At 32.8% G+C, this 16,170-nt stretch overlaps 1 protein-coding gene across 4 annotated transcripts in view; it reads left to right on the forward strand.

Annotated features, from left to right (window-relative positions):
* The window catches only part of LOC118204935 (DNA-dependent protein kinase catalytic subunit-like), a 601,004-nt gene that overhangs the window by 238,814 nt on the left and 346,020 nt on the right, over positions 1-16,170 (forward strand). For all 4 annotated transcript variants that reach the window (XM_085815460.1, XM_085815459.1, XM_085815458.1 and 1 more), the window contains one exon: positions 16,016-16,118. In XM_085815460.1, the coding sequence (XP_085671586.1) occupies positions 16,016-16,118 (103 nt within the window). The remainder of the gene's footprint in view (positions 1-16,015; positions 16,119-16,170) is intronic.

Raw genomic sequence — 16,170 nt, forward strand, 5'->3', positions numbered from 1 at the left:
GGGGAAGGAAAAGTTTACCACCTTCAACGATATGTCCAAGAAATTCGATTTTTTTGTGAAGAAATTGACATTTACGAAAATTAACTTCTAGACCATATTCACTAGCAACTTTGAGTACTTGGTTGAGACGATGAATGGCCTCATTTTCATTTTTGGCGGGAATAACTACATCGTCCATGTAGGGTAAAACATAACCTTTGACAATTAAATCACGAAAAACAGAATTTATAAAGCGCTGGAATACTGAAGGGCAGTTTGAAAGACCAAATGGCATTCGAAGAAACTGGAATTGTTTGTTGTGAGTTACAAAAGCTGTATATGGTTTACATTCGTTCGTTACTAGCACATGAAAAAAGCCGTTACGTAGGTCAAGAGTACTAAAAATTTGCGTGTCTTGAAGTTTATCCAAAATGTCATCAATAGGAGGAAGAGGAAAATGATCCTTAATTAAAAGTCAATTAAGTTTCCTATCATCGATGCAAACACGGGGTGTACCATTTTTTTACGCACCACGAAAACTTGACTGGCATATGGAGATGAACAAGGTTCAATAATTTTAAGTTTCAACCATTCATTTATTTGTTTGTCAACAATTTCCCATTCAACAAAAGGAAGGCGTCTAGGAGGGTGAAAAATCGGTTTATCATCAGATAGAGTAATATTAAGTTTAATATCTGTCATCTTTGTTTTATTTGGGCATAAGAATTCAGCAAATGTTCTGCCGCAGTACGAGTTTCTTTGGAAACATTTGGACCAATATCAAAAGCTGGAACATCGTCATTTATTGCAAAAATGAAAGATTTAGGAGCAGTTTCAAAGCATTGCTCGGGAGGTTTTGAAAAATATATACCGTCTGGTGTAATAGTTAATTTAGCATTTTTAATTATGTCACATCCTACAATAAGAGAAAATTGCATAGAATGATTTGGAACAACTCTAATATTAGCCGGAAAGTCCTGATTATCAATGTTGATAATGGTTTGAAAATAGCCAATAATAGGAATTTTCGAGAATCCGAAACCAGTTAACACTCCAGAATTATTTGAAAGTGTTGGGGAACCAAGTTGAATCCACGTGTTTTCGTTAAGTAATGTGACCTCACTTCCAGTGGCAATTAATCCAGAAACTGTGCTATTGAGTATAATGATAGTTTTACACATATTACCGTGAGAGGTTTGTACTGTGTTTAATTCGGCAGGTGGAGTGGAAGTCTCATTTGATGTAGTGGGGCGGCAATCCATAGATTTATGTCCATAACGACCACAAGTTAGACACTTTGGGCCAAGAGAACAATTAGGACAGGACCGTGAGAGGTGTCCGACCTCATCGCAGTTAAAACAAGTTTGTGGTTTAGTTTTAGATGGACCAGTATTATTAAATTTTGTGTCGTGTTGTTGGTCTGAATTTTTTCGTCCAGTACCACGTCTGGGGCCATTATTCGTATTTTTAAAATTTGATGGATGAGAGATATTTGTATGTCTAGTCGTAACTACAGAATCATAAGTGCATAGCTTTTCCTTGAATTCAGAATATGATTTTGCACCGTAGAGAATAATTTTATCGGAAGGGATACCTAGTATTCCTTGAATGGTATACTGAATGACAGAAGCCTCGTCGATAACACCATCACCACGATTCACCATTTCGCGCATTGCGATAAAATATTGCTTAAAGCTTTCATTTGAGCGCATTTTTCTTCTTTCGAGTTGTTTATGAATTTCAAGAGATGTAATTTTATCGGAGAACTCATTAAGTAATACTGTTTTAAACATGTCGTATGAATTGAGATTCCGTTGTGAAAACAAAAAAGTTTTAGCAGTACCCACAACAAGTCGTTTCGCAAAAACTAATTTTTGCTGGTCGGTAAGATTTGGGAATAATTGAAAATTATCCTCTATATCGTTGAAAAAAGCACGGACTGAATAGGAATCATTGCCTGAAAAGTTTCTGCAAGTGTTTGAAAGATCTCTCAAAATAAACCATAAGTCATGACTCATCTCGCGAATCTCGGTGTTCGCCGTCATATAAACACCGGAGCGACTTGAATTCAAATTTATTACTTCTGCGTCAGGAGAAACAACACGATTTGAGCTTGGTGCCGTGGAGGGAGGGGAAGGGGGAGCAGAAGAACTTAGATCTACAGGTGTCGGTGCACTGTCAGTGTTTGAAATTGAATGATCGTCATCGGATAAAAAACTAACATCTAGGGAATTGTGAAAATCTGTCAGATTAGTGAGCACATGAAAAATTTTTTCACATAAAACATCTTTATTAGTGGAAGCTTCCAAATGTAATAAATTAGGCACTGATATAAAATCTGATAAAGAAAAATCTTTTGATAAAAGTTCTTTATGTTTTGCCAAATCGAAACTGTCCGGGAACGTGGCAAAATTTCGCATTCGCTTTTGCGAAGAATGATCAAAATCGGAATATCCGAGCATGGTATTAAATAATTTAATAACTCGTGTTGTGCCATATTTAAGAGAATTCGCTGTCAATGGGATATCACCTAATTTTAGAGCCATAGTTCTTTAAACAGTAAAATAGGACAATATGAATATGAAATAGGGTATGTATGAATGAGAATTAAACAGTATAAACACAGCTTAAAATCGTAATACTAATAAATTATGAAAGAATCGGGGGGAAAATGAGCCTACCTAATGTCGGGGCAGTCCTTATAATCCAATATATTTCTTGGCCAATCCAATTGTAATCCAAAATCGAATTTCGATTTAACATCCAAAATCAGAAGAACGGACATGTAGCATGCAACATCATTCACATATGTTGCCCAGCTTGAAGAATGTTAAATCATCATAAAGGCACGTTTTCATTCACATACGTCGTCTGTCTTGAAGAAGAATATTAAATCGTCATAAAGGCACGTCTTCATTCACATACATCGTCTGGCTTGAAGAAGAATATTAAATCATCATAAAGGCACGTCTTGCCTTTGTTAGCTTTCTGAACGTCTTTAGTGATTGCTGGTGTCTAGGGTTCGATTAACGCATGCACAAAAGGCACGGTCGAGCCCCCAAAATGTGGGGAAAGGCAACGACCATAGTTGATAACACACATTTATTGCTCTTTAGAAATATAGATTACATTAGGATTACAATTAATGAAAATGGTATACAAGCGATCGAGCGACGTCTGATCTGCTCGCCATCTAATCCTCGTCTTCTCCCGAAGGCGGGAAACACATGCTGACGCAATGGATACGTCACACAGTAGGGGATTAGGGAATATCATGACATAACATTTCCCACATATATTATAGTCCATAATAGTACCATATACTCAATAATGTGTAAAATACTCTGTAACTGATATTTGAATATCTTGTATATTTTTATGGTATAAGTTTCATTTCACATAAATTAAAAGCTTAAAGCTAATTCATGTTTGGAGGAGGGAACCGATACTGATGCCATATGGAAGGGGGAAAACTTGTTAATGAACTGATAAGGGCTTTGAATCTAAAATTTTTTCTGGTGTCAAGATTTTTAAAAAGTAAATGAAGTAAAATAGAAGAGTGGCTGCAGGAAGGCAAGAAGAATGAAGGCTGCAAAATATTCTAGATCCAGTAAAAAGTAGGAAAAAAAGAGAAGATGATAGCAGAGCAAGGTAAATCTTAGTGAGGTGAGATGAGCTATTTAATCGTATCATCTTCTGTACATATGTAGCACTAATATGTGTTGAGAAATTTAGGTTGTGTGGGTCAATGAAGTGAGTTCAAGAACTAGACATGTTAAGTATATATTCTAGGTTTTGAGCCATATTCATCATGTAGTCTGAAAGAATATCTACATGATTCAAAAAGTAAATATAATAGACTTTTTCCTGTTTAAAAAAGAAAAAACAGTAAATTAATTTTGTTTTAAACAGTCCATTATATGCTGTTTATGTGTAAATTATATGACTGAAGATTTCATATTTTACTTCTTGCGAAGTATTTTTGCATTAACGATGTTTAATGATTATCAGTATATTAATTTGCACAGAAAATCAAGAATCCATTACAGTACAAAGTCTTTAATCCGGACTCATCGGGACTTTGGCGATTCCAGATTAGGGGTTTTTCCGGATTATAGATCATCAATTTAAATCTGGTAAGATGGCATGCAGAAATTATAAAATTAAAAATATGAAATCGTAATTTATGAAATAAAGAGCAATTATGATCTAAAGGGCATCAAAATTTACAAAAAAAAAAAAAAAAAAAACTTAATATTTATTTGTTTACTTATTAAACATTTCTTTCAATGTAAGTTGTTTAAGTTGCTTCATTTTATGTGCTTATTATTTCTCTTGAATTATATCAACAGGTATAATTTCTTGTTCAGTTACAAAGTTCCGCTGTTTAAGTCCTGTAATTGCTGTGCCGAGAATATTGACTAACTTGTCAATCAAAATTTTTTCGTTTTCACTAACCTCTTTGTCACTTTCTTCATGCCTTCCATTTTGCAGCAATTCCGCTTTTTGTTTGATGGACATCGAAACATGCTTTTGCTTTGTAGATCCTATGGTAGCTCCAGAATCGGAAACTCTTTTTGACATAATCAAAAGTTCAAGCTTACTTTTTATAAAATTGCTCTAACAATCTCCAAAAAATAATAAGCCGGATCCAATTAGAAGATTAAGGAACAACGCAATCTGCAACATTAACTGAAATAGATAATTAGATAATTTTAGTCTAGCTTATACCATTTGTTATACATTAAATGCGCATGCGTAAAGGTATTATGCGCATAATGCGTTTACGCATGCGCAGAAAGTTTGTAACTTTGAGGTCCGGATTATAGATGTCCGGATTAAAGGCTTTGTACTGTATATTTCAAGGCTTTCAACTTTTTTCAGAGCTCATGGATTAATAAAGATTGCCACATTGTCCAACAAAAATATTTTATGGGCTACATGGGTAATTTCAAATAGTATCATGTTTCAAAACATCACTTATTAGTTGTTGTCTTAAATTTGACCTGCTAATTTTTGAAAACATTATCAAGCATGCAAAATTTAATATTTATTAACTACTAAAATTTAAACTATATTATTTTTGCGTTAAGAAACTACATTCGCTTTTTAATCGGAAGGGTTTTTATTGGAGGAGAAAATATGAACATAGCATATTTAATCTAAACATAAGCCTGGATGATTAATACCAGTAAACTTATAATTAGTTTGATAGATTTGATATTGTAAAGATTATGTTCAGGATGTTTATCTGAAATCTTTGTTTTATTTTCCTTTACTATATATATATATACTGAAGGATGTTTTACAGTACTTTTTTCTTTTGTATGCTGTATCTAACTAGGTATTCCTGTAGCAAGTTTTCAAGTAAGTCTGATATCATTCTAACTGAAGTAACAAATATTGTGTATGTGCTAGGTATCATTTAACGTCTTTCCTTAGTATGTACTGATAAAATAGCAGTTTGCACTGTTTAATTTCAGTGTAATTTCAAATAGTATCATGCTTCAAAACATCACTTATTAGTTGTTGTCTAAAATTTGACTTGCTAATTTCCAAAAACATTATCCTAAGTGTACTTTTAAAATTGTGACCTAAAACACACTGGACATATACTTCATTTTAATGATGCAGATAGACATGAAGCAACATAAATCTGTGTACATCATTGTGGATCATTTAATCTATGAATCTAAAGCAGACATCAGACACTTTATTTCATGGCATCATAGAAACAATCAAATAAAAATTCCAAGCTTCATGGGTGTTGCCAATTTAAGTTGCAAACAAACAAAAAAACTTGTTGCCAGTTTAAGTTACAAACAAAAAAACTACGTCTCAGCACTTTCTCATGTAGAGAGTCTGCATGATTATTTTTGATGTCAAAGAAAATGTTCGTTTCATTAAAGTAAGCAGTCACATGTACTAAAAATCATTAAAATCATTCTCATTTTCAAATTTAGTGCTCGTCCTTCTATTTATTTTTTGATTATACAGCACAGTCCACATCAAAGAATTTTGAAGACCTCATGTAATCCTAGAATCATGGTTTGGATATCCCTAGTGTGTACATGTTATTCTTGTTGTTTACATTTTTGTTTCATGTAATAACGCTTTTATGTGGGAAAAGGTTTTTCATTGATTTCATTCATTATTCATTGATATTATCATCATTATCTTTTTAAACAGTATTCATGAGTTGTATATATTAATAAAGCTTAAAATTTTATTTTATTTTTAAATTTATCTGAACAATACTTAAAAAATTTAATTATATATATAAAAATGTTATACTGGAGAGTTTGGGAAAATGTATCAGTAGTTTCTTGTACTGCTGATAATCATCAAAGATTGAAACTTATAAAATCAGATTTATTGAGTGATAAAGTTCAAACAGAGTAAAATATAACTGAAAGAAATATTATTGAATTGTAATAAAACATTCAAAAGACATATAAAGAATATGGAATTGTACAATGGAAGGAAAATCAAATTCATAAGGTTGGTGCTTTTAAATAATGTAAACATGTTTCTCTTCCCTTCTCATCTTTAATATAAAGGGCAGATATTTAGAGTGATTTCATTTTCTCCAAAATTCACTCCAATTAATTCTGAATTATTAATCCTAACTATTAATTAGATTTCCCAAAACTGCTGCTTTTGAAAATTTGATTAAAATTCATCTAGTGGAAAAAATATATTACTTTGAAATTGACTTTTAGTTTTTATTATCAAATTGAGTTAAAATGTTCTTTCTCACCGAATGACTTTCTTGACAGCATTCCAATCTATGTTCCTAGGTTTTTCGTTTCTTCTACCCAGTAAATTGACAGCACGTGCTATATCTGGTCTGCTAATTGTTTCAATATATAATAATGCTCCTACTGCTTGTCTATATTCTGTATTATCCTCTAGAAGATCTTCTTCACCTTCTAGTTTGCAGTAGTTTGTTTCCATTGGCGGATGGATATGTGTGTTTTTCGTTTTGAAGTACAAATTTTTGAACTATTTCTTCAATATTATTCTTTTGGCTTATGGCGAAGGCTCCATCTTTAAATCTTTTGATATTTGCTGAGGTAGTAGGTAACTTCTAGGTTTTTTATTTCTAATTTAGCATTTAATTGTTGGATTGTTTCCATAACATCTTCTTTTTCACGTCCAATAAGCATATCATCTACATATAATATTATATACGTGAATTTTCTATTCATGCTTTTGTAAAACAAGCATGGGTCTGCTTTACTTTGTTTAAATAACTTGTTTAGAAGTATTTTTCCAAATTTCAGATTCCAAACTCTAGCAGTTTATTTTAAACCATATACAGTAATATTTTAACTAAATTTGATAATAAAAACTAAAAGTCAATTTCAAAGTAATATATTTTTTCCACTAGATGAATTTTAATCAAATTTTCATTTATGCAAACTTTATTTTCATTTCCATCTTTTGACTATCCTTCGAGTTGAGTCGTGTAAATTTCTTCTTCTAGTTCTCCATGAAGGAAAGCTGTTTTGACATCGATATGTCTGACAGACTTTTTGTACAAAGCTGCACATAAGAAAGCTCGTAGAGTTGTATATTTTACTACAGGAGCAAATGTTTCATCTTAGTCAGATCCAAACTTCTGGCTAAATTCTTTTGTGACTAATCTGGCTTTGCATCTTTCAATTTTTCCTTCTGCATTGAGCTTAATTTTGAAAGACCATTTACATCCTATTGGTATTCTTCCTTTTGGCAAATCAACTAGTTCCCAAGTGTTGTTTTCTTCTAGTGAATTCATTTCTTCTTGAACAGCTGTTAGCCATTTTCCTTTATCATTTCCTTCCAAAGTTTGAATTTCCTTCCAGGTTTTGGGTGCGGAGGAGACTGGATATTTTGCATGGAATCCCTAGTGGTCAGGAGGTTTACCTTTTGTGACTCTGTTCGATCTTCTGACTTCCAAATGTTCTTCTTAGTGTTCTGATATTTCTTCAATTTTTATTTCTTCCTGTTCTGAGCTTTCTTCCTTAGGATATCCTTCATCCGGGTTTAAAGCGATGCTTACAGGCTCGTCAGTTCCAGTGTCTTCAATAAATCGTACAGATCGACTTATTTGATTTTGTCTCCAGGGACTAAAATTCTGTAGCCTTTACTTCTGCTTCGTAGCCAATGAGTATTCCTTCTACAGTAAAGTGACCACTCGTCCCGCTTTTGGTGGGACAGTCCCGCATGCTGCCAATTTTTAAAAATGTCCCGCTTTTTAGAAAACATCTGCATTTCTTAATTTAAATGTACTGTAAAAATATATTACCTATTTTTTATTAATTATTATAGTGAATACAAAGAAATAAAAAACACATAAAATTCATGCAGAGTAAACTAAATTATAGGGAATGTCAGTGCTTAAATTGCACCATAGCCCACCGTAGCCCTAAATAAGATGAGCTCCAGTACTTCTTTTTATAAAACTGAACCACAATTTAAAGGGGAAAAAATTAGAATTCCTAACGCTTTAATTTAACAATAACCAGACCTTGCAATACTCTATTTCCCTAGAAATTCAAACTCATGAGAACATGAGACATTCAAGTAAAGTCCCTCACTCACATGCGGAAACCTTTCCCTCTAAGAAAAGCAATAAATTTGGGGGAGTTTGTTTAGGAACTCGTAAAATTCTCGCCATGCCATTGTATCTAATGTATTGTTATCGATTCTTGCAGTTAGTTATTTTGGCAGGAAGGAAAATTTGTGTTCTTAAATGTACGTTAAGTGACAGCGAGTATAATAAGAGTGAAAAAATGAGATAAACTGCTCAACTGTCCTATACATCGTCTTTCCACAGTACCCACTAATGGGGGATAGAAGCATAACCAGCAACTTTACATTCATCCTTAGGAGTCAAATTCTTCAGGACTCATTTTACCTCTGACATACATCTGCTTGATGGCTATAATTACATCAGCAGAGAGTTGCAGTCAAAGAGAATGTTCTCTCTCACCAAGTTTCCCCTCATTTTTTGTATCGACCCACTCATACCCTATTCTGTTTCGCCCCGGAATTTTCATCAGCTATACTTTAAGTATATTTAATTTTTGTGATGATAAAAGAACTCCCCCCTGACGATCAGAGCTTAAATTGAGCTGTAGCCCACTGGATTTGGGCTCCGGTGCTTCTTAATTTTTGAAATAAATCATAATTCTAGCTGGAACGCACCGGAACCCTGAATAAGAAGGCTGCCGCACTTCGTTTATGTAATTGAATAACAATTTCAGTAGAAATTTTATCTTGAAAATTTTATTTTGACAATAAAATTATATTGTTACGTTTTCTCTTCTAACACCAGTTATTGAGTTATTTTCTTTTTTCACGCTGGTATGGATTTGGAGTGAATAACGACGACTCTACTTAATGAAGTATCGAAACACACTTCATTAGCCAGTATTGTCAGGACAGCTCCAAAACACGTTTTACAGTCATCGAAGAACTACTATAAACACGCTGACACAATCAGCGACACAGCCTTGATTTTATCAGGCTATAATGGTGGAGACAGATTCACTGCAAAGCATCAGAGTACAGCCCCTGACACCGCTTGGTCATTCTCGGAACTCCACGTACTCTGGAGACTCCATGCTACAATTCGCGATGCACTCGACGACACATGAGCACAGCTCCCGACTCTTTGGTTCAGGCATTCCCGGAGCTCAACATGCCTTCTCGACGATGCACTAACCGCAATACACTAACAGACTGCTTCGATGCACTCGACGATCCACTCGGTACTCGCTGCCCAGCAGTCAACTCGATCGACTCCTCAGGGATTGACTCGCTAGATGAGACACCACTTGCCCTCTCGACAAGGCACACTCTCTGACTGCGGACCAGCAGGGTTTATATAGCTTTCGGCTTGTGCTCGAGAACATTCTGAACTAAACCAGTAAGAATTCGTTCCAGAGAGTTCTCCATCCGTCCATGGTATATCGCCAATTTAGTCGCCAAATGTCGCCAAATGTGGCAACCCTGCCTTCCCTTGCCATTTTATGGCAGCCCTAAAACTGCTTTGCGGGTAAGCTATCTCACTGCGCCTGTACTTTTCATAACAATATTAAAAATCGCGTATTAAATTTCAGTTTATCTTTTTACATTTTATTCAATTTTAACTATTTAATAATTTCAATAAAAATAATTATCTAATAATTATCAATTAAATTATAATTAATTATCTAATAATTACTGATTAAATAACAATTTATAAACATTATTAATTAATTTGATAATAATTAACTATTAATTTTTAAATTATTAATGAGTTTAATAGTCATTTTATTTATTTATTTACTCTTGTTGCTGACGGTCTCCCATAAGGCTCCGGCACTTCTCATCTTAGAAATTAAGCCATGGGCAATATAATGAGTTAGATTTACTCGGTGGTGTTCGATCATTGTCATTATGTATATGTATTGTTAATGGAGGAACAGCTAGCATTAACTGAACGGCTATTTGCTTTCCACACCACAAACCACAATCAATGTTTCGGATCAATTCATTGTTTATCGCAAATGATCAAAACATTGTACGACAAAAAACGAAGCAATTATTTGTAATGTTTTTTCACCATATTTATTTTCACAATTTCAGAAAGAATTAGATTTTAAATGCACATTTATATCCATATATTATGATGCTTCCAACCACAAATATTTAAAATTATTTCCCACAATTGTTAGACTTTTTGATTCAGAAACAGGAATTAAAAGTAGAATATTAGATTTTGTTTCATTGCTGGATAAAACTTTTTTTCTATCCAATGGCAGATTGTGAACAGTTACAGTTTTGTTAAGAGTCCATTAATCTATACTAAGGCCAGATGTGGTTGTCTCTTTATTTTGGAGAAACCTAATAGGAGGGCCACCATTGCCTCCTATAAAGAAATGGACAGTTACAACCATGCCTTCTCCGGGATTCGAAACCAGCCTTTTCGGTATTGCGGTCAGGCCCCCCCCCCAACCACTATACTATCTGGGTGGCTGCCGGGTGAAACTTCACAAATAATTTTTGATTCAATGAACACAATTTTAAAAAAGAATAATTTGAAAAATAAAATTGCCTATTGTGAGGAAATAATTTTATTGTTGACACTAATGCAAATTTTGGTGGAAAAGCTAGAAGAGGCATCAATAACATTTTTATGAAACTTATGAATGTTTGAACCAAAAAATTATTTGAGTAGTTTGTGCAGCACATATTCTACGCAATATTATTCAAACAGCGTCTGACTTACTTCCAGTGGATGTTGAAAATATTATTGCAAAAATTTATTAGTATATGTATATATATATATGTATATACACAAGAAATATATATATAATACATATATCGTGCATGTCGAAAGTTTGAAGGATTTTTGTGAAAGTGCAGAAATCGAATATAAAAGAATTATTGGTTACAGCGAAACATGTTGGCTAGCTCTTTTACCAGTTGTAGAAAATATTTTTAAAATATACGAACCATTAAAATCATACTTTTTATCACAAGATAAATGCTCAAGAATATTGCAGCTGTTTTTTGAAAATGGCATATCACAAATTTGTCTTCAGTTCATCCAAACCAAGCTACATTATTTCACAATGTTGTGAAAATTATTGAAGGGGACAAAATTTCAATTACGGAAGTATCAAATGAAATCAATAATTTAAAAACAAAATTGCAAGAAAGAATTGATAATGATTACGTTCTTTTAGTTTTTCGGAAGGACATCACTAGGTTGGAAGAACAAGGTGCCATATTAAACTACCTGATGTTCTGAAAGAAGTCAGAAATGTTTATAATAACTGCTTGGAATATCTTGAAGAACAGACAGTTCAATTCGAGGATATTAAAAACTTTCATTGAGTGACATTAAAAAAGGAGATTTTATGGGAGTATGTGGAAATTTTTTTTTGATATATTAGTAAACATTTTCTGAAAAGTAATATTTGTAAAAATGATCTTTTTGATGAGGTGTCATTGGTTAAAAGATACGTTACTGATGAAAAAATTAAATGTTGGTTGTCTGCAAATGTGAAAACAGACAAAAAATGGACAGAGTTATTCCTTCATTTTAAACAGAATAATATTCCTTTTGAAAATTGCAAAACATGCACTGTAACTTCCAGGAACAAATGCAGCAACAAAACATGTTTTTTCTAGTATCAATAAAATATGGGCAACTGAAAAAAACTCAATTGTATGTTTAAACTTTAGAATCTGAATTAAGCCTAAAATAAAATTTGATCAGTTAATGTGAGAAATTTCAAGACATTTTAATAAATGATCGTTATCTATTGCAAAGTATTCACTCGGATAAAAAATATAACTGTGAAAGAAAATCATAATTTTTTAAAAGAAAGTATTAAATTAATTTAAAAAAATTATATTCAAATTATTGTTTTTAACAAATATTTTTATAGTTACAAATAAGTAATAATAAATATATTTTTGTATATTTATAGACAAGTATATGAATGTATATAATAAAATATATTTGTTTGAATTATTGGTCTGCTTTCATAACTAAATTCTAATTCTCATTTCATTCCATTTGTCCTGCTTTGTCTAAATGAAACTATGGTGGTATCATCTAGTTTACCTCTTTTAGATTTATACATGTAAGCAAAAGCCTTGCTCCCAAAAGTCCTCAGATGAGAGAGGTTGGGTTTCTTGTTATTCCATAATTCGTATGGCGTTTTTGCTTTTTGTTTTGTAGGCATATGATTCTGTAAATAATTTGAACTCAGTACTGCTTCTGCCCCAGTATGTGTGAGGTTGACCTGAGTCAGCTAAAAGACATCTTATCATCTCCATCAAAGACCTATTTTTGCATTCACTGACTCCATTTTGTGTTGGACAATATGGTACAGTAAGCTGGTGATTTATACCATGTTTTATAAGATATTCTTCAGATTCCTTACTTGTGTACTCACCACGGTTATCACTTCTTAGCATTTTTACCTTTCTCTCGACTCCATTTTCTGTTGGACAATATGGTACAGTAAGCTGGTGATTTATACCATGTTTTATAAGATATTCTTCAAGTTCCTTACTTGTGTACTCACTACGGTTATCACTTCTTAGCATTTTTACCTTTCTCTCGAATTTATTGTTTGTAAGATCAAAATATTTTATTGCTTGTAAGAGCAATAAATTGTTTTAGTTTAGAAATTACTTCATTTTTCTTTTTCATCAGATAAATCATTGTGAACCTTTTCTAATCATCAATAAAAGCTATGAAGTACAGGTATCCACTGACAGACAGTGTTTATACTGGTCCTAAAACATCAGTGTGAACGAGTTCTAGTGGTTTAGATGCTTTGAATTTCGATTCTTTGCGATACGGGAAATCAGTTAATTTATATTTTATGTACTAAATGCATTTGGTATCATGTTTACAATTATCCAGATTAATTCCTTCAGCCAGTTCTTTGTTTACAAGTTGCTTGATTGCGTCATCCTTTCTGTTACCAAGGCATCTATGCCAAAGTTGAATAAAGTTCTCATTTTTGCACTGAAATGCTACATGAGCTGACGGTTCATTATTCCTGACGATTGGTTTAATTTGGTAAAGATTATTAGTTTCATGACATTCTAGAATAATCTCATCTCCCTTCACGATCATACATTTATTTCTTTCAAACAGAACTGAAAGTCCTTTTTCCGTTATTTTCTTAATTGAGATTAAAATTGCTTCTAATTCAGGAGTGTATAAAACTTCTGATAAGAGAACTTCAGTTATTTTTTGTTTAGCATTTAATGTTTTAAAATGTACAATTCCTATCACCGTTGATTTACTGCATTGCCCATTCACAGTTATAATATGTGATGGATTTATGGGTTTACATTCTGTGAAATATTTCTTATTATTTACCAGGTGGCTGCTTGCCCCACTATCAAAATAAAACTCTCGGATGATTGATGTATGATTTTGTTGTGAATCCTTTCAATTTTAGTTTTTTGGCGATTCATTGCGAGGTTACACTCATTCTTTGCTTGGCGTGTTTTGGAATCTGCTTATATTTTCTTCGAGTTATGGCGCGCTTCATTTTTTGTTTGGATTTTAGATTATAACATTCTTATCTAAAATGATTATTTTTGTGACAGTATGAGCAAAACTTTTCTCTCTTTGTCATGTTTTGAAATGAGGCTTTAAATGCCTTTGAATCTGATGAATTATTTTCAACTCTCTTGCTAAATTCGTCAGTTAATTTCCCTTTTAAGAATTCTGGATTTAGTTCCGATTCTGCTCTCGCTTCAAGAGCCGTAATGAGTGTATCTTAAAAACTAGGCATTGAGCAAAGCAAAAGTGCTGAAACGTGTTCATCTTTTATGTTCTGTTCTCACCTATTGATTTGAGTTTATCAACTAACTCCAGTAATGCATTTATATGTGTTTGCATATCTCCGTCTTCCTCAAGCTTCAACCTGTAAAGCTTTCTCTAAAGATATAGTTTACTTGAAAGCTTAGACCTTTCATGTATCTGCCTGAGTTTTTCTCAGGTGGCTTTAGCAGTAATTTCATGTTTAATGTGAATTATTTGTCTGTCTTCAATAAATAAATTTATCATTGTGCGTCATTGTCGATTCCGTTTGCTCCATTGTTCTGTAATGGGGCTTGGAGTAACATCTTCGATTACATTGTAAAGATCCCCCTTTATTAGTACCATTTGCATTTTGAATCTCCATGCTGGGTAATTGTTGGAATTCAGTTTTGAAATTTGCATTTGACTTGAATTCAACATTTTTGTATCGTCGAAAAAATTTATTTTCGGTTTTGATATGAATCTACAGTTTAGCCTTTACAGTTTGTATTATTATTTAATTAGCTATGATCTTTTCACTTCAGAACTCGTAATCTTTTGTTGTAAAACATTTTTATGGCCTCGAAATTTCACAACAAATTAATAAAAGTAGAGAACAAAATTATTCTTCTTACCTTGTATCCAGCGCAGCATTAAGCGAGATCATAGCTAATTAACTTGTAATTCAAAAATGTTGGAGACAGAAATTGTAAGTGAAACACATTCTTTATGAATATATGAAAATAGATTGATTCATAAGTTTTCCAAATACACATTGAAAAAAAACGGGAGTTATATAAAAGAATGTCATATCACTGTCCTTTCCTGAAGGAGGAAGAAAAGTAAGTGTAAAGAATGAATAAGCAAGTTACACAGTTAACTCTTTTGTATGGTTTCCAGCTTACAATGATTATCGTGATATTGGTGACAGTCCATCACTATTTGCATACCAACAGTAATTAGAGCCCACCAGCGGCTGAGAGGTAAAGTCGCTGAACAATGGTAGTCCGAGGCTCGAATCCCGCGAATGGCTGGCTGCATGGGTGTTTTCGTGGTTTTCCTTATATGTAATGTGTATACGAGCCAGTTTCCCTTAGAAAGTCCTCCACGAAGGCATCCCTTCCCTGAGGCAGATAGCCCTAGTGTGCTTTGCCATAATTAAATACACCACCACCAACAGTAATTAAGCTAACTGCTAAAGCTCTAATGTGTTAGCAGCTGATTCATAACTGAATTCTCTAGCTCTCTGACCCATATTTGTACCCCAAAAGATCTTTAAACTTACCTATTTTTGCAAATCCAAGGAATTGCTTTAAATTGTTGTATCTCTCTTTCACATTAACTTCTTTTGAATTACCTAATCCTCAAATACGCTTTTTGATGGTGCAAAAAACTATTTTTGGATACCTAGGCTTAATAAATTCTTACATTTATTTTCCTTTCTGAAGCAAAGTGTCTTCTTAAAGGCTTAACTAATTGAACAAAAGAACTTTTTTATTTCCCTGAAGAAATAGGTAATTCAAAGGGTATAATTATGAACCATACAATATAAGATTTAAAGTCATTGATTTTCAATATAGTTATATGAAATTAGGATTAAACTGTAAGTACAGGAAGTTAAAATTTTTAAAAGGAAATCGTTTTATTGTATATTTAGTAATTTTCTTTGTAGAAAAAATAATTTACTGATTTTAGTTAAGTAAAAGTTAAATATGTTTTTTCTAGATTGTGTTTGGAAGAGATGCTAACTGTACATTTCCCTTTAAAAAGTAGAGATATGAAGCCTGGAACTGTAGCATATCATTCCTATATTTCATTTATTAAACAGGTAAACTTTTCCCATGTTTTTTAAGAATGCAGTGATGAAATTTTTAGTGTAT

The sequence above is a fragment of the Stegodyphus dumicola genome, chromosome 4, assembly GCF_044657685.1.
Source record: "Stegodyphus dumicola isolate Sdum_Otavi_A_Nest chromosome 4, ASM4465768v1".
In the NCBI taxonomy this organism is placed as follows: Eukaryota; Metazoa; Arthropoda; class Arachnida; order Araneae; family Eresidae; genus Stegodyphus; species Stegodyphus dumicola.